This window comes from Theobroma cacao, chromosome 3 (genome assembly GCF_000208745.1).
Source record: "Theobroma cacao cultivar B97-61/B2 chromosome 3, Criollo_cocoa_genome_V2, whole genome shotgun sequence".
In the NCBI taxonomy this organism is placed as follows: domain Eukaryota; kingdom Viridiplantae; phylum Streptophyta; class Magnoliopsida; order Malvales; family Malvaceae; genus Theobroma; species Theobroma cacao.
In genome coordinates this window covers 33,529,951-33,547,610 of record NC_030852.1, presented here as the reverse complement: position 1 = coordinate 33,547,610, position 17,660 = coordinate 33,529,951, and the positions used below count along the sequence as shown (strand labels likewise).

General features: G+C 36.3%; 4 protein-coding genes across 4 annotated transcripts; 1 reads left to right on the top strand and 3 right to left on the bottom strand.

Moving 5' to 3' along the window:
- On the top strand, positions 2,514–4,864 carry LOC18606423 (protein STAY-GREEN, chloroplastic). The gene is made up of 4 exons (XM_007040018.2): positions 2,514–3,140; positions 3,238–3,411; positions 3,828–3,995; positions 4,098–4,864. The coding sequence occupies exons 1-4, from the start codon at positions 3,015–3,017 to the stop codon at positions 4,452–4,454; spliced, it is 825 nt and encodes a 274-aa protein (XP_007040080.2). The 5' UTR covers positions 2,514–3,014; the 3' UTR covers positions 4,455–4,864.
- Positions 5,278–9,988, bottom strand: LOC18606422 (protein FIZZY-RELATED 2). Its single transcript, XM_007040016.2, has 9 exons — positions 9,348–9,988; positions 9,023–9,250; positions 7,432–7,611; positions 7,081–7,143; positions 6,786–6,980; positions 6,303–6,404; positions 6,152–6,214; positions 5,924–5,992; positions 5,278–5,718 (listed from the first exon to the last, which is right to left on the bottom strand). The coding sequence occupies exons 1-9, from the start codon at positions 9,846–9,848 to the stop codon at positions 5,665–5,667; spliced, it is 1,455 nt and encodes a 484-aa protein (XP_007040078.1). The 5' UTR covers positions 9,849–9,988; the 3' UTR covers positions 5,278–5,664.
- Positions 12,508–13,991, bottom strand: LOC18606421. Its single transcript, XM_018116959.1, has one exon. The coding sequence runs from the start codon at positions 13,646–13,648 to the stop codon at positions 12,725–12,727; it is 924 nt and encodes a 307-aa protein (XP_017972448.1). The 5' UTR covers positions 13,649–13,991; the 3' UTR covers positions 12,508–12,724.
- Positions 15,129–17,135, bottom strand: LOC18606420 (expansin-A7). Its single transcript, XM_018118240.1, has 3 exons — positions 16,961–17,135; positions 15,936–16,251; positions 15,129–15,678 (listed from the first exon to the last, which is right to left on the bottom strand). Exons 1-3 carry the CDS (start codon positions 17,133–17,135, stop codon positions 15,366–15,368), a joined length of 804 nt encoding a protein of 267 aa, XP_017973729.1. The 3' UTR covers positions 15,129–15,365.

The window sequence follows — 17,660 nt, the reverse complement described above, 5'->3', positions numbered from 1 at the left end:
TTATTTTAACTTTTAAATTAATATTTGTGCATGTTTCCAATTAATATAAATTTATTCATTAATGAATTTGTTTCACCAATAAAAGTCGTATTCAGATAATACATTAAGTATAAATTTAAAAAATTATATAAATAAATCATTTTTATTTCAATTTTATGAAAATTAAAGAACCTTACGCAAATAAAAGAAAATTATTTAAAGCTGTAATTAAGGCGTGAACTACGTCTCTTATCTACCCAAATAAAGACATGTCCTTGGTTCAAAATTTCACTAGTTCAAACTTCATTCTCAAACGCGGTTGATGGAAAAAACCCCCAAAACAAAAAGGTCAGTGCCGAGCTAGGATTTGAGGTTTGAAGGAAAAAAAATAAAAAATTTAATATTTGGGGAGATAAAATTAAAAAAATTGTTAAAATATAAAAGTAAAATATAAATATTTAAAACAAAAACAAGAAAAATATTATAAATGTTTGGAACTTGGGGGCCCTACTAGTCCCCCCTCTCTCCGCGCCTGAAAAAATGTTCTTCCATCCTCCACGTGTTGGTGTTCAATTTGCACGTTTCGCTTAGCTACAGGAAGTCTTTATCGAATGCAAATCTTCTGCCCCGAATTGGTGCCCCATTTCCAGCCCCCTTCATAACATTATGCCATCTGTCCAATAAATGGAAGTTTATTAACGGCACGTTAACTCTCTTTTGTTTTTTCTTTTCCAATGTTTTCAATCGTTACTCTCCAGTTTTTGCTCTTTACTTCTTCTTCCGTCATGGTGGAGGCTTCAGACAGTAGCAAGTTTTAGTTTTTGCCTGGGTTCTTAACTAAGGATGACTTGTTCACGGACAAGAGTAAAGCTAAGAACAATCTTAAGAATCCTGAAGATTTTTTTGGATCAGACCACTTGTGCATGGACAGAAAGAAATCGAAGAACAATCCCAAGAATTCCAAAGTTTTGTTTCTTGAAAAATAATTATTGAGAGAAAGTACATACACTGTCATTGTTTTGACAAGATGGATCACATTTTTTTTGGATGTTCTCTGTCCTAACAATGTTATTGTGTTCAAATTTGCCAAAATCAATGAAATGGTTGTTTTGCAGAAAAGATTAATGTAATGGTGGAATAGCACAGAGATTAAAGAAGGGGGAAAAAGAAAGGAAAAAGCCGCACTTGATCATCTTCTTCATATCTGGGTCTCGAGCAACTCCATTGGTCACAATATTTGACACAGAGAGAATCAGATTGATGCAAGTAAAAGCCACATAAGCCGTTAATAAACTTCCATTTATTGGACAGATGGCATAATGTTATAAGAGGGGCAGGGATCGGGACACCAATTCGGGGCAGAAGATTTGCATTCCTCTTTATCTTCACTTTTCATTTTCGTTTTTCTATTTTCTCTTTTCCCTTCTTTTTGGGTTTAGAACACGTGAACTGTTCTTATTTTTTATGACAATTAGGACAAAGGACGGCAGGCAAGGGCAGCGATAAAACCTGTTGATGGTAGTACTATTATCAAATGCAGGGATTCAAATACAGGGATGACCGATATTGTCCGAAAACATTTTATTGTAGTGAGACTCCGAAAAAAAACACGTGCAAAAAGTACTTGTAATTCTCATTAGATAGTCCTATTTTCACCTTTTTCATTTTGAAAAATTGAAATGTCAAAAATCATTAAAAAATAAAAAGTAAAATATCTTCATTCTTTTCATTTTTAGTTATAATTTCGGACTAGATAATTCACTCTAAATACATGAGCATTAACGGATAAGCGTAAAATATTAAAATTACTTTTCTCTCTTTTTACTTTTTTTTATTATTCTTTTTAAGCCAGTCGGTGGCCCACTCGACTGGCCACCCTTAAGCCACCCATCCCGTTTTCCTCGAAGGAGCCAAAGCGTGGATCTCGCGCTCTCTTGAGTAGCACAGGGCTGGAGGGGCACTAGGATGGGGGGTGGGGGGTTGCAGAGCACGGAGTGCAAGAGGAGGGAGATCCAGTTAGAGTAGGATCTGGCACTCTCCAATCAGAGCTGGATCTGACGCTACAGCTGGAGAAGAGGTAAGGGATAGAGTTTTTTTTTAATCAAAAAATTAAAAATTAAAAATTATAATTTATATAATATAATAATTTTTAAAATTAATAAAAAATAAAATTATTTTTTAATATGATCATATTATTAATTTAATAAAAAAATTAATGATAAATTAATCGCTAAATTTATGTGTCAAATAAAAAATTTTTAAAAATGAATTATTTATTTAAAAATTAATAAATTTAAGTGAAATTATAATTAAAAGTAAAAAAAATAAAGATATTTTATCCAAAAATAAATTAAGTTCTAATCTCTACGATCGAACATGTAGATAAATATCCGAACGGGGAAGGGTTGATGGGGTGGTAATCACTAATCAATGATAAAAAGAAGGGTTGATTGCGTGAAGCTGATCCTGTCCTCCCGAGAGTAGAGTAAGTGAGTATCCAAAAGCAATGGGGAGTCAATAAAAGGGTGCCAGCTAAAGGAGTGTGCATGTAGAGACATTGAGTCCAACCTCAAACGTGTTAATAAGATGTTAAACCCAGGTGTCAATGTTAACAGGAAGTCTGGAGCTTCAAGCAACCTCTCTTCTCCCTTTTGCTGCTAACTAAAAAACTGCCGTATCGACACGCATTCCTTCAAACTCTGCCCCAAACGCCATTCCAATTATTCAATATCTTCGGAGCTTTTCCAACTTGTCTCAACATACAAGCAAAGGCAGAAGTTTAAGCTAAGCCACTCCTAAGCAAAAGCAAAAGCAAAAGCCAAAAAGGAAACAAAAGCTCCCAAAGCTTCAAAGTCTCAGTCTCCTCTTCCTCCAAGATTCTCTCTATTGCCTCCCCTCCAAAGTTTCCGCTCTTCATGCTCTTTTTGCTATAATTATCTTGTTGTTATTGTCATAGTCGGTATTTCTCTGTTGAGTAGTTTTTTCTCTTTATTATTTGGGTGCTTCTCTCCATCAAAGTTGGAGCTTGGATAGCTATGGGAACTTTGACTTTTGCTCCCGTACTACCTACTACAAAGCCAAGACCTTCTGTGTTTGAACAGAACAGATCTTTTTTTGTGTCTAAAAGAAGATCCAAGAAGAAGAACCAAGCTATTGTTCCTGTAATCTTTCTTTCTTTTTTTTCTGTTCTTTTCTTTTATTTCATTACAACCTTTGGAAAGGAAGGTTATATTGATTTCATGGACCGGATTGGAACAGGTAGCAAGGTTGTTCGGGCCGGCTATTTTCGAGGCATCAAAGCTAAAGGTTTTGTTTTTAGGAGTTGATGATGGGAAGCATCCAGGGAAGCTACCTAGGACCTACACCCTTACACATAGTGACATAACCTCTAAACTTACTTTAGCAATCTCACAGACCATAAACAACTCTCAGGTAATCCTTTAATCTCATAACCCTGCTTATTGATTTTTTTATAAAAAAGTTATTTACATTTTTTATTGGAATTCGCATTGTTATTTTTCACTGAGAAGAAAACAGGGGAAAAGGGGGATTTGCATTGAGAAAGGAGGGTAAAATGGATCTTTTTGGTCACCAGAAGAATGATCTGATCGAAGAAAAAAATCAGAGAGTGAATAAAAGGAAAACATGGGAAGATAGAAAAGTTGATATGATGTGGAGTCTGTTGCTAAACAGATATATACATTCTTTTTCTTAAAAAGTTATGTTGTGTTATTTCTGTCGTGAAATGATTAACACTGACCCTAAGCTATTCACTGTTATGTCTCGATCACAATATTTTTCTCATGCAAAACTGAAGGAAAAAGAGAAATTCGGGTTTCTGCTTGCAGTTGCAGGGTTGGTCAAACAAATTATACAGAGACGAAGTGGTGGCAGAATGGAAGAAAGTGAAGGGAAAGATGTCTTTACATGTCCACTGTCACATAAGCGGAGGCCATTTCCTCTTGGACTTGTGTGCTAGACTTAGATACTTCATCTTCTGCAAAGAACTCCCTGTGGTAATTAATCATTTCTTTAATCTCTCTTAACAAATGATTATTTTTTAATTGGTGTTAATATTCCAGATATCAATCTCTTAATAATATTATTAAAATATATAGGTATTGAAGGCGTTTGTTCATGGAGATGGCAATTTGCTCAAAAACTACCCGGAATTACAGGAGGCTTTGGTTTGGGTTTACTTTCACTCAAACATTCCAGAATTCAACAGAGTAGAGTGCTGGGGTCCGCTCGTGGGAGCTGGAGGACCTTGGAGCGGGGATGATGGGACCGAACAAGTAAGAAAGCAAGAAATCTCGCTATGTAATTGGGTGTTGCCCGAGCCCTGCCAAGAGAACTGCAGCTGTTGTTTTCCACCTCTGAGTTCGATCCCATGGTCACAAAAGCTTCCCAGAGAAAATGAACAACATGGGACCCAGCAGGGGATGCCGCTAACAAATCTGAACACTATAGAATGAAATATGGATGATATTTAATTAATTAATGATTGTTAATCATTCATATTTATTCCTGCTCTTCTGTTTGTGATGAAAGATGTAAATACAAAAGTCAATTTCTTATAACACTTACCCTCCAAGAAACATGGTTGGGGTTCAAACACCTCTCTGGGACCCTTTTTCCAGGACGTGAATGTGATTAGAGTCGGTGTCTGCATGTGTGTTCAAACATGACCCCTTCATCTGATTTATGGACCCAGGAAGCAAGGTATACAGCATTCCTGTACTTCCGTCGTGCGTTCAACATGGAGCAATTGAAGTGGGGTATGGCAAGTGTGATTGTTGTCTGTCAGCTGTCAGTTCACGTCTAAACGTATTTAACGAGTGTTCTTGTAGTAATTATTATATTATTTTTAGAATGACTTACTATTTCTTCTATTCTTTTAGTTAGAGTTTTTTTTTAAAAAAATTTTATAATTAAAGAGAGATTTAAATTTTACTTTTTACATAAAAAATTATACATTAACCAATGAACTAAATATTTAAATATTTTTTTAGTCAGAGTTTGAGTAGACTTAAGTATCTTTGTCAAGTTGATCAATTGCAAAGACTGTTAATTCCTATGTGCACCTGCACCATCAGGGAAGAAGAACAACTCGGAAGGAAACTCTCTCTCGAGAAATAGAGCGAATGGCTCGTTTTGGATCCCGTGGGTTTTGACCAGCTTATAATGTTTAGGGTCAGATTTCCTAGACTCGATGATTTTCCAAAAAAAGAAAGATTGCCTATACTCGACATTACAATCTTGTCACTTGGAAACAGCAGAGCTGGAAAACCGAAAATGTGTGTTGAAAAACAAACAAGAATTTATTTACAAACTCAGAAAAGTACAGTGCTACAATAAGTTTCGAGTTCTTCTTCAACAACCTCTCCGACTTGTTTAATTTACAATGCAAGGGAGGAGCTACGAACAATTGATAGCACCTCCCACTATACATCAATCAAATCTATTCAGAAGAAAAGAAAATTGATATTCAAAATCAATGATTTGCAAGAAACTAGAAATAAATTAGTTCTTGCACCTGCTGCAAATTTTTTTACTACTTCGTGGGGTGGTGCCCACGACAAATTTGATAATTCCAAGCACGAGAAATGCTCACAGCATAATTTTCTTGATGAAGTCTGATACTTCAGGGCACGAAAATGCTTATAGCATATTTTCTTGATGAACTTACCGAATTGTGGTTCTTCCAAAAGATGATGCTCCTATTTCGCTATCAGTGTTCTGGATTAAAGATCATGTACCACAAATAAATGTGTTGTTTTATAGACCTTTGCTTGACAGACAGTTGTATACAAACCAGAAAAAAGAGAATCTTCGAAGAACTTGATGCAGTTAGAGGCAAATAATTAACTGTTAGAGGCAAACCACAGAATGATGCAGCAATCACTTTCCACTGAAAAGTGAGCACATTCAGCGGTGTCATTACCTGAGATTTAGGGGAAGGGAACACATTCCAAAACCTTAGTGTCTCATCTCCAGCCCCAGTAACTATCGTCTGCAAGAAAAAAAGTGTCATAATTTCAGCCACTGGAAGAGCATGCATGTACAAATCAAGAGAAAATAAATTGCATAACTTTTCATATATCTATTTATTTATATCGTAATACAGAAGTAGAAGGCAAGAATAACTATAAAGTGTCGAAAGGTGAGCTACCTGTCCATCAGGCGAGATTGCCAGATAGAGAACTCTATACGTGTGGCCCGTAAGAGTAGCCAGCTGCATTAGTAGAATAAACCTTTAGAGTGGAAAAAATAGATAATGAGAGATTATTATCATTCATACACTGTTCTTAAATTTTGTATACCTTTGACATGGTAGGGTATCTCCAGACAATTATCTGGTTTTGAGAGTATCCATGAGTGCTGACGAGTTCATTGACATTCTTTGACCACACAAGATTGCATACCTGCCATGCGTAAAGGACATTCGAACTTCTAAATTCGTAACTCTAAAATTAAGAAGCACCACTGATCTGTTCATTTCTATAATAAAACTTTACCCTGGAATATAGATATCATATTTCAAGAACTTATAGGAGAACTTGAAATTAAATATATGGAGTAAATTTTATGGTATCTCATTATTATTAACAAGGCTACTGCATTGAAGACTGAGAGGAAAATTACTTTGACCACCATAGAGATGATGGCATGTTCCATCATTTCAAACTAATTGGAGAAAGATCATTATATCAATGCAGTCAAGGAAACAATTTTATGCACCAAAAGTGTTTTTAAGGCCATATTAAAGAAGCATGATATGATAAAAACCAAAAAGGAAAAATCACCTGACTGCCAGTGTCCATGCAGCTCAAGTGTGTGTTAGTGGTTGTATTCCAGAATCGAATACATCGATCAGCCGTACCACCTCCAGATGCAAGAAGCCCGTGAAGATGGGGAGACCATGCAATTGCTTTCACAGCAGCAGTATGCTCACAGTATTTCAATACAGGTTGAGTGGAATGTTGATTCCAAACAAAAAGCTGCATATAGATAAGAGCTTTTCGATTCAATCAGTTAAGAAGTTACACATATACTAAGCATCAGAAAAAGTTACAGGCAAAAGAACCATTATTTACATACTTTGTTGTCATTTCCACCTGATGCTAGTTCACGATTATCATAAGACCACTTCAGTCCACAAACCTAAACAATGACCAATAAATATTCCAGCTCAGAGTTTGGCAACACGTGCATAGAAGTGAATGAACACAAGCATGATTGGTAGCACATGCCTTTTCAAAATAAATAATGACTGGCATTGGACAATGAATTCATGACAAAACAAAAGGGAAAAGTATCATTTATGAATCAAAGGAGATTCATGTTAGAAAATAAATAAATAAATATCCTATTGTGTAAGTCTGTGTGTATATATAGGGAATAAAAAGATCACTGATAAAGTTAATTCAAGCTGAAGATGAAGAGTCTAACCTCTGACTTGTGTCCAGAAAGTTTACTAACAAAATCATCCTGAGCACGTATATCCCTTTGAAGAATGCTCTTGTCACGACTACCAGAAGATAATAAGGAAGAGCTCCAAGCTAAGGCCCCGACACGTAATCGATGCCCCTCCATTGTTCTTACCGTCCGGCAGCGAGATGCATCCCAAATCTAAATACAAAGTAATCGCCATTAGCTAACTACATAATCGTACAAGCGTAATGCCAGAAGTCTAATATAGACAGAGGTTAGAAGACTCGATGCAAAAGGCAATAGTGGAGCAAAAATGTCTCTCAAGAAGAAAATGTCCAATGCTGGGCTGAAAGTTTTCAATTACCATGGTAGCAGTATTGAATTACTAACCTTAGTTACCTGAAATATGGATCGATGTGGTTCTGCTAACCGGAACGTGAATTGCTATTATCTAAATTATGGTTCAATGGGAGTGGTCTTCTTTTATTAATTAAATAGAGGTATATATCTATATATATCTTTTTATGTATGTATATTCAGTTTAGTTTTTCAAATCAGAGTTATTATTAACAACTTAACATTAATCAGGACTATTGAATGCAAAGTCAACACCGGATTGCAAACAATCCACAATAGGGATCATGCAATCCGATTTCTAAATCATAAGGGGACTCAAAATTTCTGGTAACTCTTTATGTCAAAGTTTAATAAAAACCCAAGGATTCAAGCATATAGATGAAGGGTCATACCTAACTTTTCAAAATTTCAAGTAACAAAATTCATGCAAGCGATTAAAGAAAGTATTTTCCTTACATCACGAAGATAAAATGAGGTTCAGAACAAAGTTTAAGTCTTAAATTATCAAAAGTTATCTCACACTACCAAGAATTTCAACCAGTTCATACATAACTGTATAAAAGGTGCCATGCTTGCATTTGATGATACCAGGAAACAATTTTCTTGTTTCTCTATGGCCTGAATCCAAAAATTATGGGTAGAAGCTTTGACTTTAGGGTCAGACCTTAACTGACCAATGAAGCAGATTCCCACCAAATTTAAGACTTTTTCTACCCTCCTATTTCTCCTAAAAATTATCTATAATTCTAAAGTTTTCTAAGCTACATCATAAAAAAAGACAAACTATTACTTTCAGTTGCAACTTGAAACATGATGCAATAGCTTGATAATCCCATAAAGCAAACATCATAAAGAAGCATCAGTAAACTCAAGAAAAATTCATGGAAAATAAATGACAAAAATTGCCAGCTAAATCAAATGAATGAAAATAAATTTTTACTCTTCTTATTATTAAATTTTAGGATTCAGCGATACTTCTCTTTGGGAGACAAAACATTCACACTTTGCAAAGATTCTGCCACCCTGGTTTATAAAACAACTTTGAAAACATTATTTCGTTTGTTAACTACTGCTATCTAGATTCTTTATTAACCTTCTTTGGGGCCACACATTATCGATCACGTAATTATACTATCTGATTGTAAGAGACTACAACTAACACAGCCAAATTCAGAAAGTAAGATAGACACACATACTAACATGATAAGTTGGCAACATGAAGATTTTCACAATCAATAATAATAAATCAAACCTGAACTTTCCCATTGCTAGTTCCAACTGCAAGATGAGTTCCACGTTGAGCCCAACCAACTGAACAAACACTATCATCGATCCCCAAATCACACAACTTCGTAACCTTACTACTACAAGCATTCCACAAATAAACACAATTCCCCAACCCCACGGCCAACACATTGTTTGAAGACCAATCCACCAAATTCAAATAAAAATCATCTTGCAATGCAGGTGCATCCAAAACCTACAATAGAAAAAGCAAACATAAACCAAAGAAGAAAACGAGCAAAAAAAATTCAAATTTCAACCAAATTTACCATAAAACCCCTACAAAACCTCACCTTGTAAGGTGATCTAGGAACCTTCCTGGGAGCTTTAACGGGGCTATGGCTGATCCCGGGGATCGACTCCTCAAGGCCAAAAGGCGAAAGCGAGTGTAATGACCGTTTAGTTTCAGTCTTGTACCGGAAAATGTTCCGGCAAGCTGGAAGGCCCGATGAATCCTTCTTATCGGGCGTTTCGGGTCCAAAAAGCGCGGCGCGTAAAAGACTGTTATAAGTACCGGAACCGTCTTCTTTTCCTTCGGCCGATGTAGGAGAATTTGAGATGTCGAATAGGGCGAAATTGGATCCGGATCTGCTGGGAATGAACCTATCGGAGTAAATTGTGCGCGACGGAGAGCGGTTGTAGTTGGAGTTGATCATACGGTTGATGTGCATTATCCGAGACGGAAGGTTTTCGAGATGGAGGGAAGAGTCGGACATTCTCAACGGAAGGTTGAGACGAGGAGTTGATGATGAAGCTGATTGGCTACGTTGATTGCTTATCGGAGGATCGTCCATAGACGATTATCTTTTGGGGTAGATAATCAGGGGAACCCTAAAAAATGAGAATGATTCAGAGGTTGAAGACGAGTTACTGGAGGAGGTTTTCACTTTTCTTGGTTTTTTAGTTTCCCCTATTGGTGACGGAAAACGTTGGCAGTGTTTTATTATTCTTTTTTTGCGCGAAAAGTTAGACTTCGGTGTGGACGACCCTATACTAATGAATGGATGAAGCTGAGTCGGTTGATCAAATCCTTCCTTACAGGGATCACAAGACCCAGAGAATCTTGATAATAAAGTTACTTGAACTTTTATTTGTTGATAAGTAATAAAAAGTTCACATGAGAAAATAATTGATGGGAATTATTTGTAAATAATGGTATTTGAATGTGTTATCTAATTTACCATTTCTCAGTCTAACTTTTTATAATTAAAAGGAAATATTACCATAAATAAAATGGAATTTTATTGAATTGACAAAAATTAATTAATTTCACAATTTAAAGTTGTCCAAACAATTGTATTTAAAAAAAGAAAAGATAAAAGATTTGGGGATTTTGACAGCATTGGTTAATGTGCGTTTCCTTCCCGGGAAATCTAGGTAACGGTAACTCGGTAACAGTCAGTGCTAGAGCGTTATTGCGCGAAAGAAAAAGGATAGGGTGCGGTAAATGTAAAGTTAGGAAAGATTCCAAAGCAAGAACACTGGCCGTTAGATTAGACACTTCGCTCCGTCGTTCAGAATAAGCCGTACATTGTAATTGGGCCAACCGATTGGAAAGAGGCCCAAGTCATTTTTTTCTCTATCTCCCTTTGAGAAGTGCAATGTGCAAACCATTATATTTCAGAATTAATATTTCCTTTGCTAAGATAGTATAAAATCTTCATTAAAAAATAAAATAAAGTATAAAAATTTTAAATTGGGTTTAATTAATGAAGTGAATATATTAAAAAAATTATGATTTTATAAAAATATAATATTTGAACTCTATGTGAATTAGATTCAGTTTACTTAAACTACGATCACTTTCATATGATTGTATTTGAATTTTTTTTATTAAAAACATAAAATTTTCGATTTGTAGGTTTCTTCATATCATCGATCTATTAGTCGGTTTGAATGTTATTAAGCTCCTATTCCTTGAAAGTGATAAACAAGAGGAAAATTATACTTTTGATCCTACAATTATTACTTCCTTTCTTCCTCTTTTCATACAAGTATTTGTCATTCTTTGTGTTTATTTCATACAAGCAAATACTTTTAGACAATTAAGCAAACTTATTCATCAAAGATCCTCCTAGCTGTTACTAATAACAAAATATAAGCCAACTTCTTGTATCATTTGCAAGGGTTTATGGGTTGATGGTACCATATTGGCTGAATTCATGGAAGGGTCTGTGCAGGCATGGAAGACCATGGCAGATTGGCAGTAACGAGAGGGAAGATGTTGGTGGAGGTTTTAAAGCTAAATTATAAGCAATAATTGAAGGTTAATAATCACATCCTTGAATTATAAAGGTCCCCACTTTGGGTGGCATAGTCAAAGAGCCACTTCCACTTCTGACAGAATACAAAGATTGATTTGCTGAGAGAAAGAGTTGCCTACTTTAGTATATTGCATGTGATCTCTTAATTCAGTCTGTAGTGATCTACCATTTGAAGCTATTAAAAGAGCATTACAGGTTGAAAACTCTTTTTATTATTATAATATGGAAAAACCAACCGCATCGTGGCCCATACACCTAAGAAGAGGTGGCCACCAACTCCTTTTACCCTAAAACAAACTTAAATTCCAAGTATCTGCAGCTGATAATAGCGTTTGACCCACAAAAGAAGAAAAGAAATTGTAAAGCATGGAGTCTTTGCGTTCAAGCGTGCGACGGGTTCTTTCTCTGAAGTATGAAGTGTTGATCAAAGTCTATCTTTCCATCATGTTCTTTGCAAAAATTACCAAGGGCATGCACTCCCATGATTTCAGCCAACAACTTCTCTATTAGAACAAACAAATGAGATTGTTCTCATGTACGTTTGGTTTTTGTCATGATGGTGAACAAAAGCAGTGCCCAAGATTTCTTCTCACTTTGTTGATCTGATTTTGAAATGCCTAAACTCACCTTGGTTGGGATGAGGGGTAAATGAAGCACTTTGGTTTTTCTTTTAACCATTCTTGTGTTGTTTCTGCTGACCTTAATTGTCAGCGAAAACTAGCAATCATTTTTAGAAAATATTTAAAGCTCACGCACATGGCCTTTTGACTGATGTAGGCCAGAAAGAAAGAACCGACAAGCCCTTTCAATTAATGCTATTTGGGATCCGAGATTTGAGATAAACAAGCACAAATCTGAGATTCTGTGAAGTTTGTTCCAATATGTGCTCAGGGATTATGAAATTCTGAAACGCAGAGAACAAAGTGTTCACGATTCAGTTTGCCCATCTATTTTGACAAATCAGGTTGGTAATAAAAGAATGAAGTAACAAATCATTGAAACCTCAGTAGAAGAAGTAAATAAGTTGCATCGTTTTCGTAAGAGTGGTAAGAGACGAGAATAATAAGGCAAGAGATCCGGGAAACAGAGTTGCCACGTTCCCAGACATGGAACCTGTGAACTTGCCTCTTTGTCTCGGAAGATCCGGTTAGAAATAAAACATTAGCATCAAAACCATAATAGAAAGTGAAAAAACGTAAAGAGTCTCGTCCTTTTCCTGAAAGTTATGGGAAAAGAGAATAAGGATGCAACATATCCTTGAAAAACAGAGTTGTCCTGTTCCAAGATATTGAACCCAAGAATATTTGGTTGGATTTGTTTTTTACGTCAAAAACAAATAGAGCTAATCTTACAAAAAAGAATGATCATACATAAAAAGGGAAAAAGAAAAACACATAACTTACAGTTCAAGAAGGATAAGGTATGTACTCATGTTCGATTGTAGGCGTCGTTCGAGTAATAGATGCTGTCGGAGCCCTGATATGTCCAACCATGGAAACTTGAAGAGCTTCCTCTTCATATGCTCTCCTCTCCAACTCCTCCATTCTTGCTTTCTTCTTCACCTTAACGAACATTGCCACAAAAAGCAACCCCAAGAGGAAAGCACCCAATGCAGCTCCAATTGAGCTGCCAACCACCACTTTCCATCTGCTAATCTTCTTCCTCACAGGCAGTGATGGCGGTGACTCAATGACCAAACCAAAATGGCCATGCCTGGTTGCAAAACAAACATTGGGTGATACTTGGTTTTTCATTGTTACTTTGCCATCTCCTTCAAAACTAGCACAGAACAGCCTGATTCCTGTCATGTTGGATGCCTTTGTGAAGTTGCTGAAATCTATTTTAATTGGTTTTTCTCTGGCAAGAATCCCAAGCTGAAAAGGGCTACCAAAACTCACATCGCTGCCAGCATTATAAGCCAGAAGGCCTAATACAGGTGACACAAGCTGGTAACCTGATAGATCATAGTTAGCATAATATATCGATGACCAATTATGACCCAAGTTTTGTCTAACTACCATGACTCTCTCTGCACAAGGCTGTACAGTCGTCCCACTTCCCAGATGAAATTCCTTAACTTGTGCGCCATATCTGTGGAGACTTCCACATCTGAACCTTGCTATGTCGACTTTGATGCCAGAGAAATTTGCAGGTAAATGTACAGTGTGTACAATGCCTGTTCTCAAGTGCCTGTCAAAGGACTTTACTGTGTAGTCCCTAATGAGAAGATCAAGAAGGCGAGCTGATCTGATCCCTTCAGCTTCAGCTTTCATCAATAGTAATGATGCCCATGAAAGAATTATCAATGTGAGAGAGAAGAGAGAGCCCATGAGAGGCGCTTAGGTTGGCTAGAACTGTTTGTTTGGTCTTTTTCTAATTTTCTTGGCTGGTGTATGGAAGGAACTTGATTTGTTTGAAAGCTATATTCTAGATCAGACTCTTGTTTCTCTTGTAGATGTGACAGGTTTGAAGTGGCAAAGAGGAAAGTTTGTACTGTATGGGCAAGTTTAAAGGAGATAGAGGCTTGGAATTGAAGAGAAAGGAAGTAGTAAAAAACAGAAAAGAAAGTTCTTGTTTTCTTTTCATCATATGGTGCCCCAGGTAGAATCTACGTGCAATGGCTGCAATAGTGCAGATAAGAAAGACTGCCTCTTTTGAATGATGTGGGGGCATCAGGCAATCCAAGCAGAGTATATATCATTTTATCTGCAACTTCTCCATTTGTTCAATCCAATAACAATTTGCCACACCGGCAAATTACAATGAGAGTTTTCTCATCTTTGTAACAATGAGATTCGCCTTTTTCTTTGCTTTATCAAGTATCAACCACACATCAGCTACATGGGAAAAACTCTGACTACTATATGATTTTAATTAAGACCATTTTGAAGTTCATAGCAAGCAACAGGCACTACTAGGTAATTTGCTTTTACAATGACTGGCAAATACTAACTCGGTATACATTAATTAGTTAATTCCCTTGAATTGCCTAAAAGCTTGTAGAATGAAGCTTTTTCGCTGGTAGCATGGAAAGGAACTTTGGCGAGAGCGAGGCAGCTGGGAGGAGGGGGGAGCAAGGTTGGGAGAAATGATTTGGAGCGTGGCCTGATGATGACCCCTCATATCAAAAAGGAAGCTGGCGTGCTGGAGGATTGAAATGAGGGCCGATTTTCCCCTTTGGGGGCTCAGTACTCAAACTGTGTTTTTAAAATGTTCCCCACTTGAACAAATTTGTGGGACTCATGTTAGCAAGCCATATGGCATCCCATCACATTTCTTTTTATCCCTTTGAGGGGTCCACAAATACACATGGCCTTTGTACAATGAAATCAAAAGAAATAAGTGTATGAGTTTTTTTAACTGGTACCATCTGCCATCTTTATTCTTGTTCAGGTTCTTAGCTAAGATATGAGATAATAATTAACCATCAGTTCTGTATTTCAGTATTCTGATGATATCACCTAAATGTCTTTATAATTTTTAAAAGGGATCTATATTTATATCATTATTACAAATGTTGAGCAAAAATTGAAGATCAAAATCTTTGTTCTCTTCGATTTTTGTTTTTGGATAAGTATTCTTAACGCTTTATTTTAGCTTGAAATCTTCTCTTCCAAACTCACTGTATGACATGTTTTGGATTGTGTGCAAGCCTCTAACATTTTAAGTTTGAGAAGCTTTAGACAATACTCTTGCAAAGAGAACCATGTCCATATGTATCTTGGGGATCAGACAAGTAATTAATTGCCAGTAAGGTATTTAGCTTCAATTCCAAAAAGAAAAGATTTCAAGGAATAGGAAAAGCAAAGATCAAAATGAAGCAGAAGGAAAGACAAAATCAGTGAAATAACCAAACGAAGAGCAGGTATAATTATTCTCCTGGCCATTCAAACTCCGTTGAACCAGGGAGCTGCCCAGTTGCCTGTGCTCTAGAAAGTACAAGGAAAATTCTTCAAGAAAAGAAAATCATTAATGATGCTTGGGCCTAGGGCTTTAAAAAGGGGGAACGGAAAAAGGAAAAAAGAAGAGCTATAGTGAACTTGTTGATTAATGGAAGTTCAGATTTGTGCTGTAAGTCAATCCTACATTCCAATTTGCAGGTGCAACATTCCAAGCTATGATGGTCTCCTTGGTTGTGTATGAAGTGAGCTTGAAGGAAAGAGATTGGCCTCCGAGAGTTGCAAATGCCTGGTATGATGCTCCCCAGTTATGGCTCATGCTGATCCACCCTGTTCTGCTTCCTTTAACCCACATGTTTTGAATGTCACCACCTCCTCCTACATTCATCACATACACCAACAACCAGTACCCATTTCCTTGGAAAGAGAACCTAAGCCCGCCTGGCCTTATGCACGGTACCCTGCAAGGATTGGAATACATAGACCATTTAGGAGGGCATATTCTAATACTAGAACTCAGAAACGATTTCAAGAAAACCAAGTTGATTGTAGTTCAAAACTTTCTTGGGGTGTTAAAGAATGGTTTAGAAATGGTCCTCCATAAGGAGAATCATGTCGAGTTAGTCAACAAAAATTTAAGCTATTAGGTGATGGTTTTAGAGGGGATTTGGGTATATCCAACGAGTATAAGGTTGAATCTTAAGCACGTTTGTATTACCTTCGGTACATGACAGGGACAATGCCAGCCTTCCACTGAGCAATTTTCATGAAAGCGGGCTTGGACATGTCAAAGTGGGCTCGAGGAGGGTTGCACCAGCCACCATTGTTGGAGTCTTGGGCCCAACTTGGAGGGCAAAGGTTGGTAGCAGTTACTGTGGTGAAAGGAACCCCACTGTAGCACCAAGATGACTGGACACATTTTATCTGGTAGCAAGTCCCGCAAGCAAACCCATTGTTGAACAATGTTGTGCTCAGAGCAGCTGTGTCCGTACCGTAACCATTGGAAAACAAATTCCCATATCCGCAAGCTCCTCCTGCAAGCTCAAGTTGAATACAGGGTTAGTAGGGACGAACCTGAACCTAACCCTGAATTCTAGTATATTAAATTAACAAAAACCAGTTCCATGGTCAAATTTGTTTTAAAACATATCCTTTGATTTCCTTTCATATGATAAGGCCTGACATTTTTATTGAGAGATTAACAAAATATTTTTGACCCAAATTTAACTTTTCTTCAATGTGTCATTATAACAAAATATCCCTTCGAAACCTTGGTATAAGTTGGGTCTACATATAATTGTAGTTGACACGAGTTGGAGCATTTTCTTTGCAAATTTTTTATTACAATTTTATAATTATCTAATCATAATAAAATATGAATTTCATGTAATATTTTGATAAATTTTACACAATTTATAATTATGATTTGTTAATTGTAATTCGAAAATTATAAGAGATATGTTCTCTTTGATTTTTTATCATACATTGAAACTTGAAAATGTATATAACCCATGTTGCTTCATAATTAAACATCGAAACTATTTAACTTAATTCACTTCCATTTGTAGAAGTTAAGATGTAATGATCACTAACAAATGAGCATGCGCTTCAAAGATCAATCTTGATTAGCTATTGACACCAATGACTAATGTTTATGACATCAATATATATGATATAGAAAGCAAAAGTAGAAGAAGAAAACCCCTGTAATACACCAATGAAAAGGTTAAAAAAACGACATACCCATTGTCTCGGAGGCGGTTTCATCGCCATAAAAGGTGGCATGGGCAAGGGCCCAAGGGCTTGGCCGGAAAATTGGAGCAGCAACAGAAGGTTTGCTGATGATGGCCAACGTTGTAAGTGTCAACGAAAAGAGCCTAAAGCACCAGGACCATGAATTAGAAGAAGAAGAAGCCATGGCTTATTCTTCCTTGGGGAGACCTTTTAGAGACAAAATTGTACAATATTGTGTAATGTGTATTGACTTGTAAATGTTGCCTTCCCCCATATATAGTTGGCATGCTACCAACCTTTGGGACAAGGAAAAACGAATGCATTCCTTCGTGACACTCACGAAGATAAAACTCTCTCAAGTCAAGCTAAAAATTTGGAAATGGATTTCATTGGATGATTATCATACACCTTTTTTTAATGATTGTCAACGTGCGTGCAGGTTCTATTTGTGCTCTCTATTTAGATTAATTAAAATTAAAGAAGAAAAGAACTTGTTTTATTTGTTGTTGAATGTAACAGTTTAATTAATTAATTGATTAATTTTTTTTACTCTTTAAATAAAAAAATCATACATTAATCAATGAATTAAACGTGAGTGCAATTAATTAACTCTTTACTTATAATAATAATTTGAAAAAGTAATCATTTTTTTCCTTTGAAAGAAAAATGTTAATAATTGTCAATTTTAAGTTAACATCTTTGTTCTATT

Excerpts from the sequence above, each read along its gene's own strand:
- LOC18606423 (XM_007040018.2), top strand. The coding sequence starts at position 3,015 with ATGGGAACTTTGACTTTTGCTCCCGTACTACCTACTACAAAGCCAAGA. Across the intron at positions 3,141-3,237 it reads AGAACCAAGCTATTGTTCCT|GTAGCAAGGTTGTTCGGGCC; the intron begins GTAATCTTTCTT and ends GGATTGGAACAG. Across the intron at positions 3,412-3,827 it reads AGACCATAAACAACTCTCAG|TTGCAGGGTTGGTCAAACAA; the intron begins GTAATCCTTTAA and ends TTCTGCTTGCAG.
- LOC18606421 (XM_018116959.1), bottom strand. The coding sequence starts at position 13,648 with ATGGGCTCTCTCTTCTCTCTCACATTGATAATTCTTTCATGGGCATCA.
- LOC18606422 (XM_007040016.2), bottom strand. The coding sequence starts at position 9,848 with ATGGACGATCCTCCGATAAGCAATCAACGTAGCCAATCAGCTTCATCA. Across the intron at positions 6,215-6,302 it reads GATACCCTACCATGTCAAAG|CTGGCTACTCTTACGGGCCA; the intron begins GTATACAAAATT and ends CTACTAATGCAG. Across the intron at positions 5,719-5,923 it reads TCCCTTCCCCTAAATCTCAG|AACACTGATAGCGAAATAGG; the intron begins GTAATGACACCG and ends TCTTTAATCCAG.
- LOC18606420 (XM_018118240.1), bottom strand. The coding sequence starts at position 17,135 with ATGGCTTCTTCTTCTTCTAATTCATGGTCCTGGTGCTTTAGGCTCTTT. Across the intron at positions 16,252-16,960 it reads AACCGCCTCCGAGACAATGG|GAGGAGCTTGCGGATATGGG; the intron begins GTATGTCGTTTT and ends TTGAGCTTGCAG. Across the intron at positions 15,679-15,935 it reads GTCCCTGTCATGTACCGAAG|GGTACCGTGCATAAGGCCAG; the intron begins GTAATACAAACG and ends CAATCCTTGCAG.